General features: G+C 61.2%; 1 protein-coding gene across 30 annotated transcripts in view; it reads left to right on the plus strand.

Annotated features, from left to right (window-relative positions):
• LOC100434611 (multiple epidermal growth factor-like domains protein 6) overlaps positions 1–26,876 on the plus strand; it is a 123,931-nt gene that overhangs the window by 17,282 nt on the left and 79,773 nt on the right. For 29 of the 30 annotated variants that reach the window (XM_054542467.2, XM_054542489.2, XM_063715654.1 and 26 more), the window contains exon 4: positions 12,745–12,849. The exons of the other annotated variant lie outside the window; for it this stretch is intronic. In XM_054542467.2, coding sequence (XP_054398442.1) covers positions 12,745–12,849 — 105 coding nt within the window. The remainder of the gene's footprint in view (positions 1–12,744; positions 12,850–26,876) is intronic. 30 annotated transcript variants of the gene reach the window in all.

The raw sequence follows: 26,876 nt of genomic DNA on the forward strand, positions 1-26,876 counted from the left end.
AGTGCAGTGGCACCACCATAGCTCACTGCAGCCTCAAATCCTGGGCTCAAGCAATCCTCCCACCTCAGCCTCCCGAGTAGCTGAGACTGCAGGTGTGCACCACCACACCTGAATAATTATTGTATTTTTTGTAGAGACAGGGTCTCACCATGTTGCCCAGGCTGGTCTTGAGCTCCCAGGCTCAAGCGATCCTTCCACCTCGGCCTTCCAAAGTGCTGGGATTATAGGTGTGAGCCACCATGTCCGGCCAGCACTCCTCACGTTGAGGGTTAATGGACAGTGGGCTCCCCTGGGCTCCGGTGACAGGAACAGAACCCAGCTCTAGGGGTCCTTATGGCAGGTAGTTGCCTGGAGCCGCAGGGGCTCTTCTCACACAGGAAGCATGCAGGCTGCAAACCGAGGCTGAAGTCGCCTGTCCTGGCTCGAGCTCCAGCGGGAAAAGGGGAAGAGAAGGGATGATGGGGATGTTTTTCCAGTAGAGGAAGTGGGTAATTCTCTCCAGGAAGGGAGGAGAGTAACAAGGAAGAAGGAGGCGACAGGGCCACTGCTGGCAGCAGGGAGGGGGGTGCTGGCCAGCCGCCCCTCGGAGCAGGTCCCAGCCCCCACTGTTGCTGATGGCGCCTGAGCTGTACCTGTTTGTCTGCTCCTGTCGTCTGGGAGGAACAAAGGGGTCTTTTTAGTGGGGAGAGGGCAGACATCAAAGCCAAGGTTCCCCCGGGTTTCCACTCCGAGGCAGGAGTTCTGGGGCCTGCCAAAGGGGATTCTAATAATGGGGTGAAACAACAGGCAGCTTGGAGCAGGGCAGGGGGCGGGGAGAGGAAATGGGGCTGCCAGCCCGAGTCCCCAGGGTTTACTGGGGAAGAGCGGGCTTTTTGCTCCCAGGAGGGGACTTGAAGGCACAGCTGCATGAATGGCTGGGGTGGGGGTAGGGGTGCCCCTGGGCCTGGGGTCCTGGGTGGGGCGGGGGTGGAGAGCCCGGGCAGGGAAGGCAACTGCAGGTAGAGGTGTGTGCGGCCGCGTTCCCCCGATGCCATCCCCTCCGAGCCCCGAGCTGGGCTCTGGCTATCCTCGTGTACACCTTGTGTTCACTCGCGTCAGCAGTAACTGTCTGAGTCAGGCTCAAGGGCAGCGGCTGGGCCGTCCCCTGAGGCTGGTTCAGCCTCACCCTGCTGTGGGGACCTCAGTGTCTCGATGGTCCCAGCAGGGCCTAGTGAGTGTACCCATCTCCATCACCAGCCTGGCTCGAGGTGAGCTTTGGCCCTGTCCTGCCAGCTCCGTCTGCCTGTGCCATGGCCAGGCACTAGGCCGCCATCTGCATGTGGGACCCTGGGGCCTTAGAAGAACGTGGTGGTTCTGCCCCGGCCTGGCCCTGCTGGCCGGAGTGGGGTGGAGGGCATCTTGGCTGAGACCCTCCCCGGGGCAGCCTGGGCTGGGCTGAGGCTGGGGGCGGGGAGCAGGGGAGGGTGAGGGTCCTGGTTATCACGTCGGTGGGGTCTCCACCCAGATCCTGGGCTTGAGCTTTGGCTTTCTTATTGTTTTTAAACATTCGTTTTTAGCGCAAGATTTGCTTGTTTGCACGTTTTACTTTTGCTTGTTTTCGTGGTCCCAGGAATCCCTGTGATCTCCTTCTCTGGCCGCTCCCTGTTCACCCCCACGGCTGGGTCCCAGTGAGTGAGGGGGGCGGTGGGTGGGTGGGAGTCAGGGTTCACACGAGCTACGCCTGAGCCCCAGGGGTGGGCGGGGTGCTGCCTGGTGCGTCCTGTGCTAGCCATGGAGTCATTCATTTATTTGGTCACTGAGTTGTTTGCTGGGTTTTGGCTCAGCTGCTGCTGAGTCCTGGGGGTTCAGGGGACCCTGGCAGCGGGTGCTTGCCCACGTGGAGCTCATGGCTGGGACGCTGACCGTGAGCAGATGCTTCTCATGTGGCCAGGGTGTGACGAGGCCTGCAGGAGTGAGGATGAGCAGATGAGGGCCACTGGGGGCCTGGAGGTGGTGCTGGGGACTGCGGGAGTGTTTGGGGGGCTGCCTGGGAGCTCAGAACATCAGAGAGGGAGCAGTGAGTCAGGGTCAGCGGGGGGCCTGGCCAAGGCTTTTGGACCTCCCCACACCACGAGGCCTCCAGTCCAGGCAGGGAAGCCTGCAGGCCCTTCCTCAAGCTGCCCCTCTCAGGGCAGTGGGCTGCATGCCGGAACCCGCAGGCCTGGGGGCACCATGCCAGCCTCTCTGTAGACCTGCTGCTCTCCTGGGGCCACTGTGTGAGGTTGTTGGGCTGGCCAGGGCTGGGGGCTTCTCTGCATCCCACAGTAGTGCCCTGGCAGGGCAGAATGTGTGGCCTCGGGGACCCTGGCCTGGCCTGGCCTGAGGCAGCATGTGGAGCAAGTGTTCGCTGATGGGTCGGATGCCGATGCCTGTCCAAGCAGCCAAGAGTGGAAAACATGGCTCAGTCCTGGGCTCAGTTCCCTCCAGGTCCCTTGTGAGCTACGAGACCTTGGTAGCAGCCCCCACCAGCCCCCTTGCCCGCACCCCCATCAGGTCCCTTGTGAGCTCTGAGACCTTGGTAGCAGCCCCCAACAGCCGCCTCCCTGGCACCCCCATCAGGTCCCTTGTGAGCTCTGAGACCTTGGTAGCAGCCCCCACCAGCCCCCTCGCCCGCGCCCCCATCAGGCCTCAGGCTCCAGGACTTGGGTGTGACAACGCCCACCTGAAAACCTGCGATTAAATGAGTCACTTCATGTGGAGCCTTTGCTTGGTACCTGTATACAGTAAGCGCTCAAGCAATGTCAGCTCTTGTTCTTAGAGGAGGAGGCCTGGGTGAAGCCTGCTTGGCCTGCGGTGACTCCTGTTAGTAGCAGTGACAGTGACAGTGGCACACACGGTGATCGGGCACCTTGTCACGGCGTCACTTGGCCAAGGGCTTGGGTGCAGGGGCTTGTGAGCAGGGGTCTCTAGGGACCAAGCCCAGGGCCTTACCCCCTGCTCGGTGGTTCTGGGATATCTCTTCCCGCCTCCCCGTGCTCAGCTGAGGCTCTGCCTTCCCACCCTGGGTGAGCCGAGCGTTTCCAATGCCACGTTCCAGCTCCGTTGTGCGCTTCCCATCTCTGCCGGCTCATGCGAGGAGGGCGGGGCGCAGCTGCTGGTGGGGTCGGGGGCTTGTGTTGGGTGGGAGTCTCAAGGTCCCTGCAGGTGCTGGAGCCCCTCAGCCCCTGGGAGGCTCTGCCTCTGTGGGGTCCGCTGAGAGTCACACACGGCTGCTCACGGTCTCCCCAGCCAGTGTGCCTGTGGGCACTGGGGCTGCGCCCAGCCAGGCTCCTCCCTGCTCCCTAGCCCAGGGCACCACTGTCCCTGTGAGCCGGAGGATGGTGGTGGGGTGCACGGCCCCTGTGCAGGACAGACGCTCACTCTTTAGAGGGCCCTGTGGGTCGGGGCTTGGCTCTGTCTCTGCCCTCCCTTTTCTCACCCTTTGCCCCTTCCTCGTTTCTCCATCGCCCTCCAGCCCCTGCTGGCAGGGGAGGGACAGGGGAGGCCCCTGAGCCGATGATGCTCCCCCACCCCCAGCCATTGTGAAATTTCCTTGCTTCCGTGTGACCTGGACACTCGGCCGTGGAGGACAATGTCAGGGCCTGGGAGCCCCGCCGTGTTTGTGTAGGAGCGAGGAGTAGGCTAACGCCCGTGAGACTGGCCGGAAGCTGCTAATCGTGTTATGATTTCCCTGAGAGCCACTTACTTAGTGCCAGGCGGAGCGGCAGGGCCTCATGACCGGGGCTTCCCGAGCCCACGACGCCCTGCAGAGCCTGTGGCCCGGGTGCAGTGGGGTTCAGACCCAATTCTCTTGCTGAGGGGTGTCCTTCCTGCTCAGGGATTCTCTGAATTCCACTTTTATCCTGATCCGGTGCCAGATTTTTCCCAGACCCTGCCGATGTTTCAGCCGGAGTCTCCCTGGTCCTGGCAGCACCATTTACCTTGGGCACCCCTCCTCCAAGCCGGGCTCCCCGGTGGGTAGAGTGGCAGACGAGCGCCAGCCTGGAGCAGCTGACTCGCCGGTGCTTCCACATGCACACCCTGAGATGGAACCGTGGAGGAACAAGGCCCAGGAATACCCTGCCTGCAGCCCCCCGTACCCCGCAACTCCTCATATGGGCTGTGCCGGCCTGGCCCAGGGGAGGGGGAGGCCACTGGAGGGAGAGGCAGGGCCTCAGCGTGCAGTTAGGAGCTGCACCAGCTCCGTGGGCTGTGATGGGCACTGGGAAGGGATCCTGTGGTCCAGTAAGCGCTTCCTAAACCAGAGTTCAGCAGATTTCTTTTTTTGCAGGAATTTTCAGAGCCTTTAATATGCGAATGTGCCCTGTGGATTCCTAAGACAGACTATACAGGCTTTCCCAAACTAGTTGCACCTTGAATCTAGAGGCCATCTTAGGAAGGAAACATAAAGAAGCCACAAAGTCACAGAGATAAAACAGCGCCCTGAAGTGTGTTGAACGGGGCTGATGCAGGCGACCCACTTGACACACGGTCATGGAGGCCCGGCAGCAGCTGGCACGGTGCTCAGGACCCAGAGGGTAGCAGTGAGCAGAAACCTGCACCTGCCGTGACCTCCTGGGGCTCCTGTCCTTGCAGGAGACACTCAGGAAAGGATGAAGCCGCCAGTGAGAAATGCTACGGAGAAAAGTGAGGCAGGAGGAAGGGGCAGAGGGGCTGGGTGGTGCTGGCTTGGATGGGGGTCTAGGAAGCCTCCTCTGTCCAGGTGGTGGTGGCCTGCTGACGTGAGGGGTGGGCCTTGCACGTGCCTGGGAAGAGGTCACAGAGTAGGGAACAGAAGGTGCGGGGCCCTGAGGCAAGATCTTGTGGCTGGAGCAAATGGGACGGGCGTGGGGTTGGGGGCACAGGTAGGAGCTCCCGGGGCTGCTGCAGCAAGGGACCACCAGCCAAGCACTGAAACCAACGTGAATTTACTCTCCCACAGTTCTGGAGGAGAGAAGCCTCAGATCAAGGTGTCAGCAAGGCTGTGCGTTCTCCTGAGGCTCTGGGGGAGGGTCCTTCCCATCTCTTCCAGCTTCCGTGGCGTTCTGTGGTTGTAGACACCTCATTCCCCACTCTGCCTCCGTCTCTACGTGGTCGTCTCCCCTCTGTGTGTCTCTGGGGCCTTTTCTATAGGCCCTAGGGCCCACCCTAATCCAGCAGGGCCTCATCTCAGTCGTGGTGTTCATCACATCTGCAAAGACCCCATTTCCAAGCAGGGTCACATTTAGAGGTCACAGGAAGGCAGGGATATTTGGGGGACAGGATTCCCCCCACCACAGGGGGATAGGCCTAGGGCCCTCATGAGGGCAGGGGCAGAGTCTATGCAAAGGAGGGGCTGGACCTGCCGTGCAGGGCAGAGGTGGGAGTGAGGGCTGCTTCATGGTGGCCCTAGTGAGAGGTGACAGGGCTCAGCTTAGGGGGGTCAGGAAGGGCGGGGAGAAGGGATGGGATTCTGGATTTGCAGATGGAGCGAGAACTGAGTCTAGAGAGCTTGGAGCCGGCTCTGTCTCTGCGAAGGCTGGGGCTGCGGGACCTTGGAGCCCCTCTCTGTGCCCAGCCTGCCTGGCCCTCGACTCTGGGGCAGACGCCCAGGCACCCACGGCCCAGGGAGGATGCCTCAGTGCGACTACCCAGAGCTTCTCTCCAGGCTGTCCTGCCCCCTCCTGCCCCCTCCTGCCCCCTCCTGTCCCCTCCTGTCCCCTCCTGTCCCCTCCTGCCCCCTCTTGCCCCCTCTTGTCCCCTCCTGCCCCCTCCTGCCCCCTCTTGTCCCCTCCTGCCCCCTCCTGCCCCCTCCTGTCCTCTCCTGTCCACTCCTATCCACTCTTGTCCCCTCCTGGACACTCCTGTCCCCTCCTGCCCCCTCCTGTCCCCTCCTGTCCCCTCCTGTCCCCTCGTGTCCCCTCCTGCCCCCTCCTGTCCCCTCCTGGCCACTCCTGTCCCCTCCTGTCTCCTCCTATCCCCTCCTGTCCCCTTGCTACCTGGGGGATGCTGAGCTGTCCAGGGACGACAGACACATTCTCAGGAAATCCATGGCCTGCGTGGGCTTTGAGTCTGTAGGGAGGTGTTGCGATGGTTTGTCTCATGAGCAGTGCGGGCTCAGAGATAACTAGGTCCACACACGGTCGTGTCTTTCCACAATGTCAGACTTTATTGATGCTATTTCTATCACAGAGGCTGTGAGCTCCATGGAGTTCCCGAGGAGGCGGTTCTCCTTTGTGCTTCTGGTTCACTCCGTAGTCAGAGCCGCAGGCACACAGGCTCCCGCCACTCCACACGCCTGTCAACATTGCAAACTATATATCACAGTGTACTTAGTCAATATATAAATGCTGTAGGTTAAACATTTCACAGCAAACAAAGTCACATTGAACACTGGGAGAAAAGAGATAGGAGAAAGGGTTAACGGGAGAAAAGACAAGAGACAAAACAAAGACAAAAAGCATCTCCTGGTCTGGCCCTGGCAGCCTCTGTGGGCCTTGCACGGGACTCTGATGTGGCAGAGCCTTTGGGGCAGATGCTGACTTCTTTCCACGAGGACAGCCCTTTCCAGCAGCTGAAGGCCCGCTGGTGTTATGACCGCAGAGTCCTCGGTGAGGCCTGAGAGTGGAGAGTGTGCTTGTTTGTGTTGCATGCAATCTTTATTTTTAAAATTTGTTTATTAAGCAACAGACATCTTGTCCTTGTTGGCAAAGTGCCCTGTGAGATGTGAAATAGAGTCTGACTCTAAGATGGAGTTACTTATGTCAAGGGTGCTATATACAGCTTGTGTTGCTGCAGAAACCCCGGACAGGGGTGGTGGCCTTCCTCCTTGCACACAGGTGGGGTTGGCAGAATCGATGGGTGTCTAGGCCGCTGGACATTGCCCTGGATCTGGGCTCTGGTGCACCTGCGGCCTTGGCACCTACAGTCGGGGGTGCCCAGGGTGAGGCCTGGGCTTGGGGCCCCGTGTCCAGCTGTTGGACCATCAGGCCGGCGGGCCCTGCAGGTCTCCCTCCCCTCCTGGGTCGTCTGGGCCCTGTGGCCTCTGCCCACCTGGCTGGCTGGGCCTGCTGGGAAGGAGCTGCAGGGCCCTCTGTGGACCCCGGGCTGCCCTCCACTTTCTTGCCTCTGCCGTTTGCTTTTCCTTTTCCATTCTGGCCGCATGCCAGCCCCAAGTCCCAGCGTGGGAATTGGCTGAGTTGGCGCCCCAGGCTCTGGGCTCCCTCTTCTTCCATGCAGACACAAGCACAGGCTTCACAAATGGCCCGGTGGGACCTGCTGTCCCACTGTGACCCCCACCCCTACACCCCAGGTCTCTCCTCCTATGGAGTCGCATCCAGACTCACGGACCCCCATGCCAGGCACACGTTTGCATCTGGACCCGCCGCCCACCAGACGAGCTCACTCACGCACCACCTTGCACAGATTGGCACACACACACACGCATGCGCACACACATCTGTGAGCACCTATTCACGATCATGCCCATACATGCTCACTCGAGCGTGCACAAGGCCACACGCCACATACATGCTTATGTGCAGACATATGCTCACACACCGTGCACAATCATATGCACAGGACATGTGTCCTCGCTCACACCCACACACAGGACACGTGTCCACACGCGCACCCACACACAGGACATGCGTCACTCACACCCACACACAGGACATACGTCCACACACCCACACACAGGACATGCGACCACACACCCACACACAGGACATGCGTCACAACCACACACACACAGGACATGCGTCCACACACCCACACACAGGACATGCGTCGCTCACACCCACACACAGGACATGCGTCCACACACCCACACACAGGACATGTATCGCTCACACCCACACACAGGACATGCGTCCACACACCCACACACAGGACATGTGTCGCTCACACCCACACACAGGACATGCGTCCACACACCCACACACAGGACATGTGTCGCTCACACCCACACACAGGACATGCGTCCACACACCCACACACAGGACATGCGTCCACACACCCACACACAGGACATGTGTCGCTCACACCCACACACAGGACATGTGTCCTCACACCCACACACAGGACAAGTGTCCTCATTCACACCCACACACAGGACGTGTCACACCCACACGCAGGACAAGTGTCCTCACACCCACACACAGGACATGTCACTCACACCCACAACAGGACACGTGTCACTCACACCCACACATAGGACATGTGTCCTCACTCACACATAGGACATGTGTCACTCACTCCCACACACAGGACGTGTGTCACACCTACATGTGCTCCCATTCATGGCTGCAGCTCCATCCTCACACCTGGCCCAGAACTTCCTTCTGTTTCCCTCTTCAGCATAAGAGCTGCCCTGTAGGGTGTTGGGTGGGGAGCCCCGTGATGCCTTAGAGTCCCCAGGCACCTTCGGGCCAGGAGCCCCATCCAAGGGTGTGCAGGCGCTGAGGGCAGCAGCCTTACCGCCTGCCCACGCCTCCCCGGTGCTTGGGGGCGGAGACCTACCCTGGATTCTGTGGTTACCATCTCAGATGCAGGCCTGGGGACTGCTCAGTGTCCTCAGCAGAAGGGGCAGGAGTCCCTGATCCTCGGCTCCGTCCCTGTCCCCTGGAGGTTTCTGCTGGTGCATGGTGAGGGGACGTGGGCCTGCCCTGGGACTCTGGTGCAGGGGGAACACAGGCCATGAGGCACAGAGGTGGCGCCAGTCACCAGAGTCCAGAGTGATGCTTAGTGGCAGCCGGAGCTCCTTCTTCTGGAAGGTTCTGGGTGCACGGCCCCTGCTCCAGCGATCACCTTTGGAGAGCCTGGGTTGTGGGCGAGGAAGGAGGAGAGGAAGGCTTGATCCGCCTGGTGGTCACCCCAGCTTCCCATAAGATGGCTGGGTTGTTCAAGGGGCAGGAGGAAAAGTTGCCAAGGGCTCTGGCCAAGCGGCAGCTCCAGGGAAGTGGCTCAAGGTCTTCACCTGCAGGAACCGAGCCCTTGGAGCAGAATCCAGTCCCCTTTCCACAGTTAACCCGATTTCGGAAATGAGCTCCAGCCACTGGGAGAGGCGTTTGCTTGTGGTTCAGTTCAATTTGAGAAAGTGGGGGGTGTTAAAGAGGCTACAGACATGGCCTGGACATGCCGCCATGCCCTCCCCAAACCTGCCATCCTGCGCCGGTGTCACCCTGGATGCCTCTAAGGGCCCTCCTAGCCTTTGGTCTAGGAATTTGAGGTAGACCTGCCCAGTTTCACCCCAAAGCAGACGCCTGGGAAGCTGGACAGCTGGCAAATGGCCACAGTCCTCACTGCCAGTTCCCATTCTGTGAATGAGGGAGAGGCGTGGCCCTCGACAGCTCTGGAGGCCGGGCTGCTGCAGGTGGCTGTGCATTGTCAGCACATGCTGCAGTGCAGGGGGGATGCTGACGGCATGGGGGCGTCTGCCAGGAACACCTGCTCTCGGTTTGGAGCGCAGCTTTGTGCATCTTTGTTTTAGAGCCTCCTGGTGTTTTTCCACCCCTTCGGAGCAAGGCCATGGGCAGCTCTCCTCCTCCGTCCCCTTGCGCCCTCCCTTTCCCCAAGGAGCATCCACAGGTCCCTCACACCCGGCTGGCCTGGCCATGCGGTGGTTTGTTCATTCATTCTCTCCTTCATCAACAAGTTTGCCGGCACACCTGCGTGTCAGAACTGGGTGTGTGACAGCGATCAAGACGGAGTTGGGGGCTGCTCTCAGGGAGCCCAGGGCCTGGCATGGGAAGTGAGCTGTCACCCCAACTGAGTGCCTAATCACAGTTGAGAGGCACTAGAGGGGGCAAGAGCGGGGCGCTGTGGGCTCTGATTTGGAGACGGGGTTAGGGAGCCTCCCTGTGGAAGTGACATTTGGGGAAGAGAAGAGTTGTCCATGCAGAGAGCAGCTTGCTCATGGGAGGCCCCCAAGCAGGGACAAGTCTGGGGTGAGGCCAGGAGCTGGACGGGGGTCTGATAGGGAGGATCTGGGGGCCGCGGGGTTTTGTGCCAAGTCAATGGAAAGCCAGTGAAGGGTTTGCCACCAGGGAACCAAGATCTGAGTTGTATTCTAAAAAGTCACTATGGGAGCAGGGTAGAGAATGGAAATTGAGTGAGCAGGAGAAGCTGGGGCCAGGTAAGAGGCGTCTGCAGAGGGCAGGAGATGACGGTGGCCTTGGTGTCATGGTGGAGACGAGGTGGAGAGACGTGGGTGTGTTCAAGGTACCCTGAGGGTGGTCCCGACTGGACTGGCTTTGGACGGGATACAGGTGAGTGATCCAGTGCGTACAGGGCTATCTCCCAGACCCCTGGTCTGACCCGCTAGGTGAACTGCTAGGAGGATTTGCTGTGTGCTCATCCGAGTGACTGGCCCAGGGTCCGGGGAACATCTTGTGGCCGTACCCTTCCAGCCTGGGACAGACGTTAATCATTGGTCTCTGTGTCCTCCTTCTAGCCCAGGATGAAGACCAACGATTAATGTCTGTCCTGGACACTGAAGAGAGGGCAGCGGCTGCCCCGGGCCTGGTGTCCTGCTGGGTGCGCCTGTGGTAGGGTCCGTGTGCCCCTCTCCGCCGGCAGAGTCAGCTCCGCCTGCCTTGAGAGACAGTGTCTTCAGCCGGGACAGCGGGGATGCTGGATCTGGCTGGGATTTTCAGAAGCACACCCCTTTTCCCCTTTGTTTCAGATTTAGGCAGATGCTTCCTGGGAGAGCAGGGAGGGAGGGAAGGGTGTAGGGTTTAAGGGAGAGACACAGGGAGGTGGGCATGGGCTCCAGGAGAGGGGCCCTGAGAACAGGAGGGTGGGGCCCAGCTGGTGGGAAACAGGGTGGGAGGGGGGAGGCAGTGAGTGGCTGCTTTTCCCCAGGCTCCAAGATCTGGGCAGGTCCTGCCTTTCGTCCTTCAGCAGAGTCTGGGGTGGGCCGCATCCCAGGGGTGGACTCCGGGCCGGCACCTGCTCCCCACCCGGGGGTGATTGGTCTTGGCTGTTTGGGGCTGGAGGTCTTCAGGACAAGGAAAACATAAAACCTTCCTCATGGTGGGAACTAAACACAGCTGGCTTGCTCTTGCAGTTGCACAAGTCAGCAGGCATCAGGCCTCAACACTTGGGACACGGATGTTTCCTGTTACTGGGCCCTGGGTTGGTCCTCCATCCCTGGGGAATTTCCTGTGCTTCCTCCTGGGTCATGGCAACTTCCATCCGGCTTCCCTGCAGCCCCCCGGCCCCCACCCTATCGCGTTCGGACACATCCTCAGGCTGCAGGTGTTTGGCTGGAGGGAAGAGGCTGGTGGGGCCTGAATGTGGCCAGATGTCTGTGAGGGCCCAGGCGGGGAGGGGATGCCGCCATGCCTGGGGCAGTGGTAGTGGCCGTGATTGCAGGAGTGGGGGAGGAAGATGCATTCACAGGGACCCGTGTTTCTTTGTGCCAGCCCAGGCCGGGTCCTCCTGACCCCAAGTCCAGGTTTGGGTGCTGGCCTTGGGCATATCTGTAAACGGGATGGCCACACAGGCCCTGAAGCCCGAGCCGGTCGTGGCTCACTCTGTGGTCCAGGCCAGGTAACGAAGTCTCTGAGCCTGTTTCCCCATCGGGCACAGCCCCGGGCCTGGGGCTGCTTAGACGACGAGTACCTGAGTGTCCTTCCTCTCAGCTGACACCATCTGTGCCTGGGAATCCCAGGAGCCCCAGCCCAGCCACTGGCAGGGTCCCCCTGTCTAGAGCTTCCCTCCCCGCTACTGGCAGGGGTGCTGTGAGTGACACACAAACTCACTGAGCCCACGGGTCGCACAGGCTCCGGGGTGGGCCAGGGGGGTCTCAGGTCACTGTGCTGACCATGCAGTCACCCAGCGAGCGCCCCCCAGGGGTGAGGTGCAGCCCACCCGCCCCGGCCCTGCCCACCCGCCCCGGCCCTGCCCTCCCGCCCCGGCCCTGCCCTCCCGCCCCGGCCCTGCCCTCCCAAGTAGTAACGTGCAGGGTAGGGGCTGCCCGGTGAAGGAAGTTGGTACTGGAGCCCCCGGGAGGCACCTGGTCCAGCGTGGGGGGCACCTGCTGTGGAGGGGGCAGCGAGGCAGTGTGGGGCTGTCAGTAACGGGGCTGCCTGCCAAGCCACACGGCGCCCCTCTCTCTCCAGAGCCCCCGCCTCGCCTCTCAGGTCCAGCTGTGGCCTCCTCCGCCCTCACACCCTGGCCTCGCTTTCCCCAGGGAGCCCCAGGGCAGCCGCTGTCAACACCTGGCTCCCCACCTGCCAGGACCTTACCTCTTCCCCTCCCTGGGATTGGCCTGGGCCGGAGCCACCCCTCCCAGGGGTGGGGCCAACCTAGTAGTTTCTACCATCCGGGTCTTGAGGGGTATCCTCAGCCGGCCCTTGCAGCTGTGCAGCGCTAACCACTGAGCGGCCCACCCCTCCCCCCTGCACCCTCACCTTCCCTCCTCCCACCCCTCCCAGCCCCCACTCCCGCCCACCTTCCCCAGGAAATACCCTTGGCTCCTCCCCATCTAGGTGAAGTGAGTTAGGGCTTTACTGCACTCCAGAGGGGTTCCGCCTAATCACAACTGCATGTGGCCGTGGCTGGGGTTGGGGGGACACGCCAGCCTTCATTGGTGGCCAGGCAATGTGTGACCCAGGACAGAGAGAACGGGGCTGGGGACCTGGCAGGCTGGGTGGGCTGCCTGCCTGAGAGACCCTCAGGCCTCACCTCCCCCTGCCTCACCCCTCCTGGTCCCTCTCACCGATTTTCTCCTTCCCTCCGCAGCTGAATGCAGCGCCGGCCTCTGTTTTCACGGTGGCCGTTGTGTGCCAGGCTCAGCCCAGCCGTGTCACTGTCCCCCCGGCTTCCAGGGACCCCGCTGTCAGTATGGTGAGTGGAGTCCCCGGGGGACCAAGGCCCTGGCCATGGCCAGCCTGTGGGCGAGGGACAGGGATGTGTCGGCCACTGGCCGTCCCCAGCACAGCTGTGTAGGAGACACCCCAAGTGAACGGGCATTCTTCTGAGGACGTTCTGCAATCCCTCCACCAGTTCCCTGCAGCCATGCTGAGGGTGTCGAGGGGAAGGGTGACCCCGAGAGACTCCCCTCAGTGGGCGGTACTGAAGCATATCATCTCAGCACCCACTGCGTCCAGCCCTGCTGTTTATAAATGGGGACACTGGCCCCCTAGAAAGGCAGGGGGTGGCCAGGTCCCAGGGTCTCCAGCTGTCTTGTCACCTTGCCGAAGTGTCGTTGTCCTCAGTGTTAAAAGATGGGGGGGGACACCCTGGGGTCCTAGCCGAGGCGACTGGTTGAGTAACCGCAGCACAGCTGTAAATGGGACTCCCGCACAGGCCCTGAAGACCAGGTTGAAGCAGGAGCTGGCGGCGAAGGAGGTGCTTGCAGGGAGTGGGGACGGGCTGAAAGCAAGCTATCAGGGTGACGGGATTTCTGTAAAGAAAAGTGCACGCCAATGCGGGGAAAAGCAGCAAAGCCTCGTCCTGATTCCTTTGGGCCATGGGAAGCGGGAGTCTTCCCTTCCTGTGTGGCTTCCTGCTGTGTCCCGGGTTTCTTCATCCTGGCCTCAGGCAGCCTGAGCCACGGCCGTCCCAATGGCATGAAACACTCCCAGTGGCCCTGGAGCTTTGGGACTGCTTGTGTGGTGGCCACTGGGGCTCCATGCCAGGCAGATGCCAGTGCGGAGTGAGAGATGCACTCCGGCGCCCAGGCAGGCAGCAGGAGGAGATTCGAGGAAATCGGAGGAATCAGGAGGTCCCCACATTTGTGAAGGATACGCCTGCCCACACTATGTTCTGCTGGGGGCTGGGCTGAGGAGGGGTTCTGGGGAGGTGCTGGGTCTCCCCAGAGTTCTGAGCTGGATGCCAGCAGCCTGGGACATTGGCCGTTGTTGGAAAGGTGGACGGTTTGTGCTGGAGAGTTTATTGAATGTCCTCTGTTAGCTGGGACGGCCCCTGCCGAGTCACCACGAGTGCCTGCTGCTTCCTGGATGCTGGGTGGCTGGGAGGGCTGCCGCCCCGACCGTGGATGGAGACCTGGCTGTCTCGTGTGGAAAAAGGGCCTCCCCGGGGCCCCTGCCCTGTCATTGCCCTGTGACATCCAGGCTGCAGGCCTTGGCCAGGCCTCCCTGTGGTCCCTCTGCGGGCTGGTCAGAGGTGACCCATCCCTGCTCTGAGGGCAGATGGGGTCCACGCAGGATGGAGTGGGCTCCAACTGTCACGTTTGGCCTCTTGGGAGCTGTCATTATGGCCACAGGTGGGAGTTGAGAAACGTCCCGAGGGCCTTTCCATCTCATTTGTCTAATGTTTTGGCAATGTGCGCCGCTTGACTCGGTTTCACGCGGAAATACCAGGGCTGACTGGGCCAGCTGGGGAGGTTTCCGGGATGGGGCTGTGGCTCACTGGTCAGCCAAGCAGAGCCTCCTGTGGTCTCTGTTCCTAGGGGAGGGCGAGGAGGAGGTGGCCCTGCGGGGTGGCCTTTCCTGGCCGTGTCCTGTGGGAGGGGATGGAGGACACCTGACCTGCCCCCTCAGGGCTGGCCTCCTGCCCACCGTCAGTCCCCTCCTCCCACCTCATCTTTGTCAGGAGCCAGCTCCGAACCCCCTGCTCCATGAGACCCTGACACGCAGCCCCCGGGGCACCAGCAGGCACAGGGCTTGCAGGAGGCTCACTGTGGGCTGCACACCCCGTGGGGGAACTCGGCGTCTCGTGGGGGCTCAGTGTCCAGCATGGGGCGGGGGCTCTGCATCTTTGGGAGTTTGGCATTGTTGGGGGGCTCCATGCCCAGTGGAAGGGGCCTGTCTTGCCCAGGCCAGCACTGCGGAGTGGGCTCAGATGCCCATGCTTGGGTGTTTGGGGGTGGGGTGCACTCAGGTGCCCTGTGCCCTGCCAGCCTCTTGCCTCTGACTTCTGTGTCACAGACTCTCACGGTGCCTGGGCCCGGGGCTCAGCCTCCACAGCAGCAGCCCCATGCCCCGGTCACCGTGGGAATGCACCACAGAGCAGGGAGGCTGGAGGCTGGGAGCTCCCTCCTGGCTCTGAGCCACTCTCTGCCTGCGTCACCTCATCAACTCCACACTTCATTTGCTTCATGAAAGAAGAAAGCAAGGTTGAGGAGACCCGGCAGCTGCTGCTGCTCAGCTCACAAGCGGCCTAGTTGGGGCTGAAGCCAGGTCTGTCTGAGGAGTGCTATGTACTCCCTTCTGGCCATGCTGCCACCTGGTGCGGGGACAAGCCTTGGTCCCAGGGGAGCTGCTGAGATTTGCTTTGGAGGAGAGGGGAGCAGGGTCCCCTGCAGGGCAGGAGCATCCTCACCTGTGGCTGGCTTGTGGCCCTTGGGTAGTGGGCCTCCTGGGAGAGTGGCCAGCTGGGGCAGACGTGGCCTTCACAGGGGGCAGTTGACAAGCTGGAGGGTGGCTGCCCGGCCTCCTCCCTGGTCACTCTTTCGGAAGAAGGGGAGGGTGTGGAGGCTGGGTGTGTAGAGCCGAGGGTGCGGGGCCAAATTATGCAGGGCTGGCCATTCAGGATGGAGTGTGTAGAGCTGGGTGTGCAGGGCCAGGCCTGCAGGGCTGAACTGTGCAGGGCCAGGTGTGCAGGGGTGGAGTGTGCAGGGCTGAGTGTGCAGGGCTGAGTGTACAGGACTGAGTGTGCAGGACTGAGTGTGCAGACCGGGTTTGCAGGGCCAGGTATGCAGGACCAGGCGTGAGGGGGTGCTGCCTGCAGGTGTAGCCCCTGCCCATAGTGCTCCCACCTAGACCTCTCACCATCACCTTCCTGTCCCTCCTGCACTCTGGGTCTGGGGACTGCAGACCTGAGCTTAAACACAGTTGGGAATATTTAACTAACCCCCCAATTATAATTGATTCCAGTTTTGAAAATAAAAGCCATATTTTCTGGTTCCCCCAAATTATTTCATTTGAACAAAGGAGTCGGGGAGGGAGACAGGAACTCTCTGGAGAGCTATGGAGGGCAGTGGGGGGAAGGAGCCCTCCCCGCTCCCCACATCCCCAGCTCTCCCTCCTTGGCCCAGATGGCAAGTCTCGGGTCTGCAGCGGGCGGGGGCTTTGCAGCAGTGTTTCCCTGAGGCCCTGGGAGCCCTTCCGCAGATGCAGCGGGAGCCGTGGGAGCACAAAGCGGGCCTGTCTGCCCGGAAGGTGGAGGGCCCGGCCCTGGGCAGGGCCTGCAGTGAAGCCTTCCCCCGCCCAGTGCAGGCCTCCGTGCAGTCGGAGTCAGGGCCAGCCGCTCATTTTGTCCAGGGCTGGCTTTGGTGTTCCCCAGGCCTGTGCCTGTGTGACCGGGGTAACCTACTCCACCTCTCGGACCCCAGTCCCCCTTCTGTTCAGCAGGGAGGAGATTTGACGATGTTTTGTGCAGGTTGCGTGAGTCCACATAGGTGAGGCCCAGAGTGGGCCTGGCAGAAGGATCGGGAAGTGGGGGTCGTGGCAGGGACAACCATTGTGATGACTCAGTTGCAGACTTTGTCCCCAGCTGATATGGTTTGGCTGTGTCCCCACCGAAATCTTATCTTGTATCTCCCATAATTCCCACGTGTCATGGGAGGAATCCAGTGGGAGGTGGTTGAATCATGGGGGCAGGTCTTTCCTGTGCTGTTCTCGTGATAGTGAATAAGTCTCATGAGATCTGATGGTTTTATAAGGGGGAGTTTCCCCGCACAAGCTCCCTCTCTTTGCCTGCTGCCATCCATGTAAGACGTAAGATGTGACTTGCTGCTCGTTGCCTTCTGCCATGATTGTGAGGCCTCCCCAGCCACGTGGAACTGTAAGTCCATTAAACCTCTCTCTTTTGTAAATCACCCTATCTCGGGTATGTCAGCAGTTGGAAGATGGACTAATACCCTGGCTCTTGGGGTAATTATACAAGAGCACCCAGCTGCCATGTGGAGTCTCCCGGAATGGTCCAGGGTTCGGGAGACCCCCCCAGGACTGCCAGTTTCCTTGCCCTGTGGGTCCGCAAAGGAGCGAGGGGGACTCTAAAGATCCCCTTCCCTGTCCCTGGGAGGACTTTGGGGTCCCATCAGAGTATCAGTTTCATCAGACCAACCAGGAACAGTTTTCACAGCCAAAAACCTGGCCTCTTCCTGCCTTTGCACCTGGGTCCCACCTGTGTGTGCTGCTCTGGCAAGTATGGGTGGATGCCCCCAACCCTTCCCCAACACCCACTGGTGACCTGGGCTTGGCTCGGAATCGGTAACGAAAAGACCAGCAAGAAAAAGTTACTGAGAACAAATGACCTCCTAATAGATTTGTCTTTTGTACTACACGAGGTGACAAAAATCTCTACAGATCTCTTGATCTGGTCTCAGCTGACCTCATGGGACAAGGGCAGGCTCTGAGAAATGAGGCCTGGGTCACCTCTAGGTACTTTCTTGGTTCAAGAACCTTTGGCTCAGGCCAGGTGTGGTGGCTCACACCTGTAATCCCAGTACTTTGGGAGGCCGAGGCAGGTGTATCACTTGAGCTCAGGAGTTTGAGACCAGCCTGAGCAACATGGTGAAACCCCGTCTCTACCAAAAATACAAAAATTAGCCAGGTGTGGTGGTGGGTGGGCGCCTCTAATCCCAGCTACCCAGGAGGCTGAGGCAGGAGGATTGATTGAACCTGGCAGGTGGAGGTTGCAGTGAGCCAAGATTGCGCCACTGGACTCCAGCCTAGCTGACAGAGCGAGATCCTGTCTCAATAGATAGATAAATACATAAATTAATAAATAGTAACCTTTGGCTCTGATTCCCTTCTGGGCCCCAGTTCCCCACCCCCCGCCACACCCCCGCCGCCACCAGTCAAAGGGGCAGATCAGACGGGTCTCCGGCACCACCACACTAGAGTGTTGCCACCCTCACTCCTGGGTCCAGGTGAGTGGTCAGTGCTCCAGCGATGCCCACCAGGGGCTTGGCTGCCCCAAGGGCTTCCTGGAGGAGGTGGGCCTGTGGGCTGGGGAAGGTTTGGGAGGTGCAATTTGTTCCGGACAAGTTTCCAGACAGGAGCAGAGGAGCAGAGCGGAGGAGAAAGTCATTTTGGCCCTGAGATACAGGGTAGGGAATGAAGGAAGGGTCAGCCAAGCTTCTAGAGGATCCTCTAGAAGACCTTCTAGAGGGGGCCGGCTGGCAGGTGCTCCCGGGTACCTGCTGTGTGCCTGCCAAGCGGGGAGAGACATCAGTGGTCCTGCCTGGAGCCTCAGCACCCAGGCCCACTCTGAGTCCTACATCTTTGAAGGAAACCTCGGTTTCCCTGCCTCGAGCAGGAGGCCCTCAGTGGGGGTCTCTCGGGTGTGGGCTGGAGGTGGCTCCGGCAGCTGCTGGGGCCCTGAGGCTATGCCAGGAAGCAGAGCCCTGGAGAAGGTTGGGTGGCCAGGACTGGGTGGGGTCCTGAGCCCGTTTAGCCCTTGGCATTGGCTCAGGGCGACTGTTTCTAAACTGGGATCATTGATTAATGGAGAGGAAGCGGCCCTCCCCGCTGCCCTTCAATGCTGCCCACTGTGTCTGAGGGTGGGAGTCTGACCCCTCGCCCGAGCTCCAGACGCCACCCAGGGCTGCTCTTGGAGACCAGCCATGGCCAGGCCTGGGAGCTGCCGCTGCCGGCCTCGGACTCTGTGCCCCAGGGAGTGGTGGGAGGGGAGGACGGGACTCCTGGAAGGGCGGGCTCTGGAGCAGGGATGTTCTTTTCACGGCCTGTCTCCATGTTGTGCACTCCTGGCTGGAGCTGGAGCTGGAGCTGGGGCTGTCTCCGGTCCTGCTCCCTGCCATGGGACCCTGTCCAGAGGCCTGCAGCCTGCTGCAGCCCCAGCCTGGGCTGATTCCTGGGGAGGCATCTCAGCTTTGTCCTGTGGACGTGGCCTCGGGTTAACCTGACCCTGGTCCTGGGCTATAGTTCCAGGCTCCCCGCACTGTTTCCCGTGCTTACCTTTAGGCGCAGCCAAGCAGAAGGTTTCCATCTGGGCCTGGAGCTGGCTCAGCCAGGAGGCCACCCTGGGGGAAGCTTTTTGTGTCTGGTGTGAGAAATGATCCTAGCATGCCCCGGGAGGACTAGGGGTTACCTGGCGGGGACCCAGCACACCCGGGAGGACACAGCAAACCTGGGGGAACCCAGCACACACAGGAAGGACGCAGCACACACAGGAGGACCCAGCATACCAGGGAGGACCCAGCACACCTGAGGGAACGCAGCTCACCAGGGAGGACCCAGCACACACAGGAGGACCGAGCATACCAGGAAGGACCCAGCACACCTGAGGGAACCCCGCCTACCAGGGAGGACCCAGAACACCCAAGAGAACTCAGCATACCCAGGAGAACCCAGCACACCCAGGAAGGACCCAGCACACCCAGGAAGGACCCAGCACACCCAGGAGGACCCAGCACACCCAGGAAGGACCCAGCACACCTGAGGGAACCCAGCCCACCAGGAAGGACCCAGCACACCCAAGAAAACCCAGCACACCCAGGGAGGACCCAGCACACCCAGGAGAACCCAGCACACCCAGGAAGGACCCAGTACACCCAGGAGAACCCACCACACCCAGGAAGGACCTAGTACACCCAGGAGAACCCAGCACACCCAGGAAGGACCCAGCACACCCAGGAGAGGACCCAGCACACCTGAGAGAACCCAGCATACCTGGGAGAACCTAACACACTCAGGAAGGACCCAGCACACCTGGGAGGACCCAGAACACCAGGAAGGACCCAGCACACCCAGGAGAATCCAGCACACCCAGGAAGGACCTAGCACACCCAGGAAGGACCTAGCACACCCAGGAGGACCCAGCACACCCAGGAAGGACCCAGCACACCTGAGAGAACCCAGCATACCTGGGAGAACCTAACACACTCAGGAAGGACTCAGCACACCCGGGAGGACCCAGCACACCCAGGAGGACCCAGCACACCCAGGAGGACCCAGCATGCACAGGAAGGACCCAGCATACTCAGGAGAACCCAGCACACACAGGAAGGACCCAGCACACCTGAGAGAACCCAGCATACCTGGGAGAACCTAACATACTCAGGAAGGACCCAGAACACCAGGAAGGGCCCAGCACACCAGGAAGGACCCAGCACACCCAGGAAGGACCCAGCACACCCAGGAGAACCCAGCACACCCAGGAAGGACCCAGCACACCCAGGAGGACCCAGCACACCCAGGAGGACCCAGCACACCCAGGAAGGACCCAGCATACTCAGGAGAACCCAGCGCACACAGGAAGGACCCAGCACACCTGAGAGAACCCAGCATACCTGGGAGAACCTTACACAGGAAGGACCCAGCACACCCGGGAGGACCCAGCACACCCAGGAGGACCCAGCACACCCAGGAAGGACCCAGCACACCCAGGAGAACCCAGCACACACAGGGAGGACCCAGCACACCTGAGAGTACCCAGCATACCTGGGAGAACCTAACACACTCAGGAAGGACCCAGCACACTCAGGAAGGACCCAGCACACCTGGGAGGACCCAGCACACCAGGAAGGACCCAGCACACCCAGGAAGGACCCAGCACACCCAGGAAGGACCCAGCACACCCAGGAAGGACCTAGCACACCTAGGAGGACCCAGCACACCCAGGAAGGACCCAGCATACTCAGGAGAACCCAGCACACACAGGAAGGACCCAGCACACCTGAGAGAACCCAGCATACCTGGGAGAACCTAACACACTCAGGAAGGACTCAGCACACCTGGGAGGACCCAGCACACCCGGGAGGACCCAGCACACCCAGGAGGACCCAGCACGCACAGGAAGGACCCAGCATACTTAGGAGAACCCAGCACACACAGGAAGGACCCAGCACACCTGAGAGAACCCAGCACACCTGGGAGAACCTAACATACTCAGGAAGGACCCAGCACACCAGGAAGGACCCAGCACACCCAGGAAGGACCCAGCACACCCAGGAGAACCCAGCACACCCAGGGAGGACCCAGCACACCCAGGAGGACCCAGCACACCCAGGAGGACCCAGCACACCCAGGAAGGACCCAGCATACTCAGGAGAACCCAGCACACACAGGAAGGACCCAGCACACCTGAGAGGACTCAGCACACCTGAGAGAACCCAGCATACCTGGGAGAACCTTACACAGGAAGGACTCAACACACCCGGGAGGACCCAGCACACCTGGGAGGACCCAGCACACCTGGGAGGACCCAGCACACCCAGGAAGGACCCAGCACACCCAGGAGGACCCAGCACACCTGAGAGAACACAGCATACCTGGGAGAACCTAACACACTCAGGAAGAACCCAGCACACCCGGGAGGACCCAGCATACCAGGAAGGACCCAGCACACCCAGGAAAGACCCAGCACACCTGGTAAGGACCTAGCACACCCAGGAAGGACCCAGCACACTCAGGAGAACCCAGCACACCCAGGAGGACCCAGCACACCCAGGAAAGACCCAGCACACCTGAGAGAACCCAGCATACCTGGGAGAACCTAACACACTCAGGAAGGACCCAGCACACCCGGGAGGACCCAGCACACCAGGAAGGACCCAGCACACCCAGGAAAGACCCAGCACACCTGGGAAGGACCTAGCACACCTGAGAGAACCCAGCATACCTGAGAGAACCTAACACACTCAGGAAGGACCCAGCACACCCAGGAGGACCCAGCACACCCAGGAGGACCCAGCACACCCAGGAAGGACCCAGCACACCCAGGAGGACCCAGCACACCTGAGAGAACTCAACATACCTAGGAGAACCTAACACATTCAGGAAGGACCCAGCACACCAGGAAAGACCCAGCACACCCGGGAAGGACCCAGCACACCCGGGAGAACCCAGTATACCCAGGAGGACCCAGTACACCAGGGAGAACCCAGCACACCCAGGCAGGGACCAAGGGAAGGGTCAGCCAGGCTTCTAGAGGGTCCTTGGCCTCTCTTGGCAAGATGGAGCCTGCCCAGGGCTGGCTGGCAGGTGTTGCCAGTACCTGCTGTGTGCCTGCCAATCCGAGAAGGAAGGACCCAGCACACCCAGGAGGACCCAGCACACCTGGAAAGGACTCAGCACACCTGGGAGAACCTAGCACGCCAGGAAGGACCCAGCATATGCAGGAAGGACCTAGCACACCCAGGAAAGACCCAGCACACCCAGCAGGACCAGCATACCAGGAAATGACCCAGCATATGCAGGAAGGACCCAGCACACTTGGAGGGAAGACCCAGCACCCTTGGGGAGGACTTAGCATGTCTGGGGGGATGCCCTCACCCAGGAACCTTGCTCTCTGGCCTTTGGAGCAGGGAGGACCCAGCACCCTTGGGGAGGATCCAGCGTGTCTGGGGGGATGCCCTTACTCAGGAACCTTGCTCTTTGGCCTTTGGGGCAGGCTGGCTTTGGTCTCGGTGTTTTCCTGCTCTCTGTGCTCAGGGGTGGGAGTCCTCTGAGAGCAAGAAAAGGCTTCTGGCCTCCATGGTGGGGTCGTGTCCTATAAGCACCAGACACCTGACACCTGGGATGGGAGATGCCTCATTGACTCCTGCCCTGCCTGGCTGTTCTGGGTTCCAGGCTTGGAGGAACACTCTCTGGTTTCTGGACTATCAGAAAACCCAGCCACTGGCCATGGCTGTCCACTCCTTGTGGGATGGCCCAGGGCTGCCCCTGGTCCCCCAGACCCTCTCTCTGTGTCCTGCTCCCCAGGCTGATGGCTGTCTGTGCTCACAGTTAATGGGGTCCCTGGAGGCCCCCGAGGAACATGGAGGTGTCAGCCATGAAGACAAGCCGGTGCTGAGCCGGCTCAGAGGGGGAGATAGGGCTGTGGTGTGTGTGTCCCCGTGTGCCACAGCCTCCCTGGGGCCCTGTCCCTGGGGATTGGTGGAGGGGAGAGACTGGGTGGCCCCGGGGGATGGCTGGAGGGAGGGCTGAGCCTCTGCCGTGTGAATGGGGAGGATGACTAGCCTCCTGGGCAGGCTCCGTGCCTGGTACCAGGCTGGGCGGTGGAGGGGGCAGGATGATCTCCTGCCAGGCCAGTTGTGGGCTTCATGCCCTGCAGGCAGTGAGGGCCCGGCACAGGGACAGGGCAGGGGCAGCCTCCTATCCTCACATTCCCAGGCCCACATGGTCTTTCTTGGAGGCAAGGTTGGTGGTGCAGTGGTTGTCCGCTGAGCAGGGCTGGAGCAGCGGGTGTGCCCGGCGGGTGGACAGAGCACCTGGCACCTGAGCCGGAAGACGCCTCCTTGACTCTCACCTTGTCTGGCCGCCCTCAGGTCCCAGGCTTTGAGGAGCTCTGCCTGGTTTCTGGGTAATCAGAAAACCCCATGCCCAGCAGCCCGCCTGGCTATCCTTTCCCTGTGGCCTTCAGCTTTTCCACACACGTCCCCTTTAACTGCACGGAGCCCCTGGAAATCCCCCGAGTCCCGCTTCCCCGTGGGAGCCAGTGCCTGCCGGGCGGCCCCGTCTGCCTGCAGTGGGTTGAGCAGGCAGGGCAGGTGCCTGACTTTGGCTTCTCTGGCCTCAGTCCCTGCGTGACAGGAAGCTGGGACAGGTGTGGCCCCTCCACGACCATCTTGCTATGCTCAGGCTGGGCCACCTCCTCGACAGGACAGCTGGGGAGACTGAGACCGCCTGCAGAATCCAGCCTGTCTTTCAAAGGGCTGACTCTGGGAAGGGGATTCCTGTCTGTGCAGTGAATTGTTTAATTACCAGGTTTGTTCTCCCCCTTCCCTGCCACCCACAAAAGGGCCTCTGTCTTTCTCTTGGGATAATGCTATCCTCCCTGGGCTTGGCTCTGTGCACAGTGGGGTTGTGTGGCGTCTCCCATGCTGGCTTCACAGACAGGGTGGTCTTTTAATGACATAATTACAGCAGGAGACATTAAGAGGCGGACCCTCCCAGGCATTGCGGGGTGGGGGGCTTCTGTGGGCTCCCCCAACTGCCCCCGTGCTGCCTGGTGAGTGGGCACCTCAAGTCTCCCTGCCCATAGCACAGACGGCTGTCCAGGCAGCAGCTGAGCCCGGTGGCAGGTCACTCCAACACTGTTCAGAGGATGACCAGGCCTCTTGGCTCCGTATGCCTGCCCCAGGCCGGAGACCCCGTGGCCCCCCAGTCTCCTGGGTGGTCTCCTTGGACAGCTCTTCCCACCAGCTGAGTGCATCAGAGACCTTCAGCCTCCAGGATCCTTGGAGTCCCCTGCTCGTTGCCTCGGCCATCCTGTCTCATCCAGATCCCCTGGACTTCAGGGCAGCACTGGGGCTGACCACAGCATCCAGGTGTGGGGCCGTGCCTGTTCCATTTCACAAAAGGGGATACTGAGCCCCTGGCAGTTCTTGAGTTGCTTGGAGTCAGTGGTGGACTGGTATTGGCCTTTGGTCCTTGATCGCATGCCCAGGGCAAGGCTGAGGGCCTTTGGGAGCCCCGGCTGAGGGGCGGTGAGGTGGTGTCTGGGCATTGGTGTGGCCTGGGTGCCTTGTGCTGGGTCCCAGAGGCTGTCCCTGCTTCTTTGGGTCCTGCATCTTTGAAGGAGCCTCAGTTTCCCCCCCGAACAGGAGGCTGGTGGCGGGGGTCTCTCGGGTGTGGGCTGGAGGTGGCTGTGGCGGACGGAGTCGGCTGCAGGAGCTCCCTCTGGGAGTGTCTGGGGCTATGGGTTGTGCCCTGGCCTCTGGCAGACCCGTACCGGGTAGCCGCCAGCTGAGTGAAGCCAGGCTCTGCCCACTCGCCTGGAAGCTGCAGTGCCCAGCCTGACAGCTCTCATGGGCCGCACTGAGGGTTTGGCATGTTCTTTTCTGGGTGGAGAGGCTAGACCAAGCTGCATGGAGCTGGGGTGCAGACCTGCACCCTGTGAACACACTCTGTAGGCCTTTGTGGGTTCAGGCTGTGTTTGGCTGATGGAGGGAGCAGAGGGGCAAACCTCACCCACAGGGCTTCTGTAAGGTGCAGAGAACACAGGTGTCCCCTGCAGTGCTCACAGCCCATCCTGCTGATGTAGAGAAACCCACCGTCAGGAGGGACTGAAGGGCTGGCCGGCAAGGTCATAGGGCACTGGCTGGCATACAGGACAGGGCATGGGGGCAACAGAGGTGGCTCGAAGGGGCCAGGCAGGGGATGGTGTGTGGGTGTCCTTGCATTTGGGGGCTCTTAGCCTGAGCGCTGGGGAGAGCTGCTTGGGGTGCAGGTGATAGGCCCCCGTCCTGAAGAAAGTGGGTACATGCTGGGATTCCTGAGGAGCCTGCTGGGCTGAGCTGCTGCTTGAACCTCCCTGTCCTGCTCTAGCCAAAGGGGTGGCCTCCCTGGGTCCCATGAGGGGCCAAGGACCACTACCGAAGCCCCCATTCCCCTGCCGTGTTCCTGGAGGCCAGAGCCCTCAGGGGCCTTGGTTTTTCCCCGAGCACACCCTGGGTGCGCTGAGGGCTAAGGCCCAGTGACACATTCATGGCAGGTCCTGCACACTGCACCCCCTCATCACTCCAGGAATCTCTGGGAGCCTCCACCCCAGGTCCTGGCTGCAGTAGACATGTTGACGAGTCAGATTGCAGCCTGTGGCTGAGCTGTGGAGACTCCAGGTGCAAATTCCTGGGGAATTCCTGCAGGCGATTCTGCACTCCAGGTCTCTCTGGCGTTTATGGGACGGGTTCTTCCTCCTCCTCAGTAGCTGGGCCCCGTGGCTGGGCCTGTCCCACAGCATGGCAGTGCCTGTGAGACCCTTGGGAAGAAGGGTCCAGGGTGGCAGGCAGCAGCCTGGGGGAGCCCGAGGCTGGTTTCTGGGCTCCTGGCAGGTCTCAGCCACCTAAGTGAGGAAAGAGGGGAGGGGTTTCCTATGCCGAGGTCCTGCCATGAACCTGTCATAGAAACACAGGCCTGTCCTGCCTGCACCAGGTCCTGGAGGACAGGTCGGTGGAGGGCTATCTCCTTTGAGGTCCCTGCAGCCTCCCAGGCCCCCCTGCCCCTGGCTGGACAACCCCGGCCTGCAAGGTGACGCTCTGGGTCGCAGGTGCTCATAGGGACCGAGGGCCCACTGTGTGATGGCCAAGGAGCTGGGCCAGGCTGGCCGTGTCACCAGCAAACGGGACCTGTGGTCAGAGCCTGCAGGGCTGTGCGGTGCTGGCTGGCAGGTGGCTTGTCCTGGGAGAGCCTGGCCTGGGGGGGGAGGCGCCATGTCCATGCTGGGGTGCAGGAGGGATCCCCGCCACACGCAGCCCATGTGCAATCAATAAACACTCAGGGTCTGCAGGTCCCACCTGACCTCTGGCAGTGCCAGTCCACTGACAGCCCCGCTTTGTGGAGCTATGCCCAAGACAGGGGCCTTTGTGGGGAGGGGAGGGTCCCAGGAGAGGCGAGGAGGCAAGGCCTGGGCCTCCTGGAGCTGTGGCCTCAGGGGCAGGTCTGGGCTGGGTGAGCCCTGGCGGGTAGGAAGGGAGGAAGCGTGTCCAGGCCCTGCCCATGTCCAGTGCATCCCTGGGAGGGATCAGGGCTCTGTCTCACCGTGTGGCCCGGCTCCTGCTCACATCTTTGCCTCTAGCACTCTGGCAGGGTAGGTGCAGCATTGCCCATCTGCCAGCACCGTGCGACCAAGGCTGGGGCCCTTCTGGGCACTACAGGGCAGCAGCAGGCCCCAAGTGCACCTGCCACTGGGTTGTGGGGCCCTGGTGGGTTTGGGTGCTACACCTGGCCAGGACGGCCTCACTATGCCTCAGTTTCCTCCCTGGGAAAACAGGTGTGCTAGTGAGGGCCGCTGTAGGGGGCCATGGTGAGAGTCAGACAGGACGCTCCACAGGATGCACTCAGTCTAGCACCCAGTTATTTTTGAGGCTGGAGGAGAGAGGCGCCGCTGCCTCCTGAGTCTGGGTGAGCTCTGGGGGCCATCGCTTTGTGGCACCGAGGACCCAGCCAGCCCAGGTGTCTCCTGGGATCCCTGCAAAGCCCCTCTAGGGCGTGCCCTCATGT

This window comes from Pongo abelii, chromosome 1 (genome assembly GCF_028885655.2).
Source record: "Pongo abelii isolate AG06213 chromosome 1, NHGRI_mPonAbe1-v2.0_pri, whole genome shotgun sequence".
Lineage (NCBI taxonomy): Eukaryota > Metazoa > Chordata > Mammalia > Primates > Hominidae > Pongo > Pongo abelii.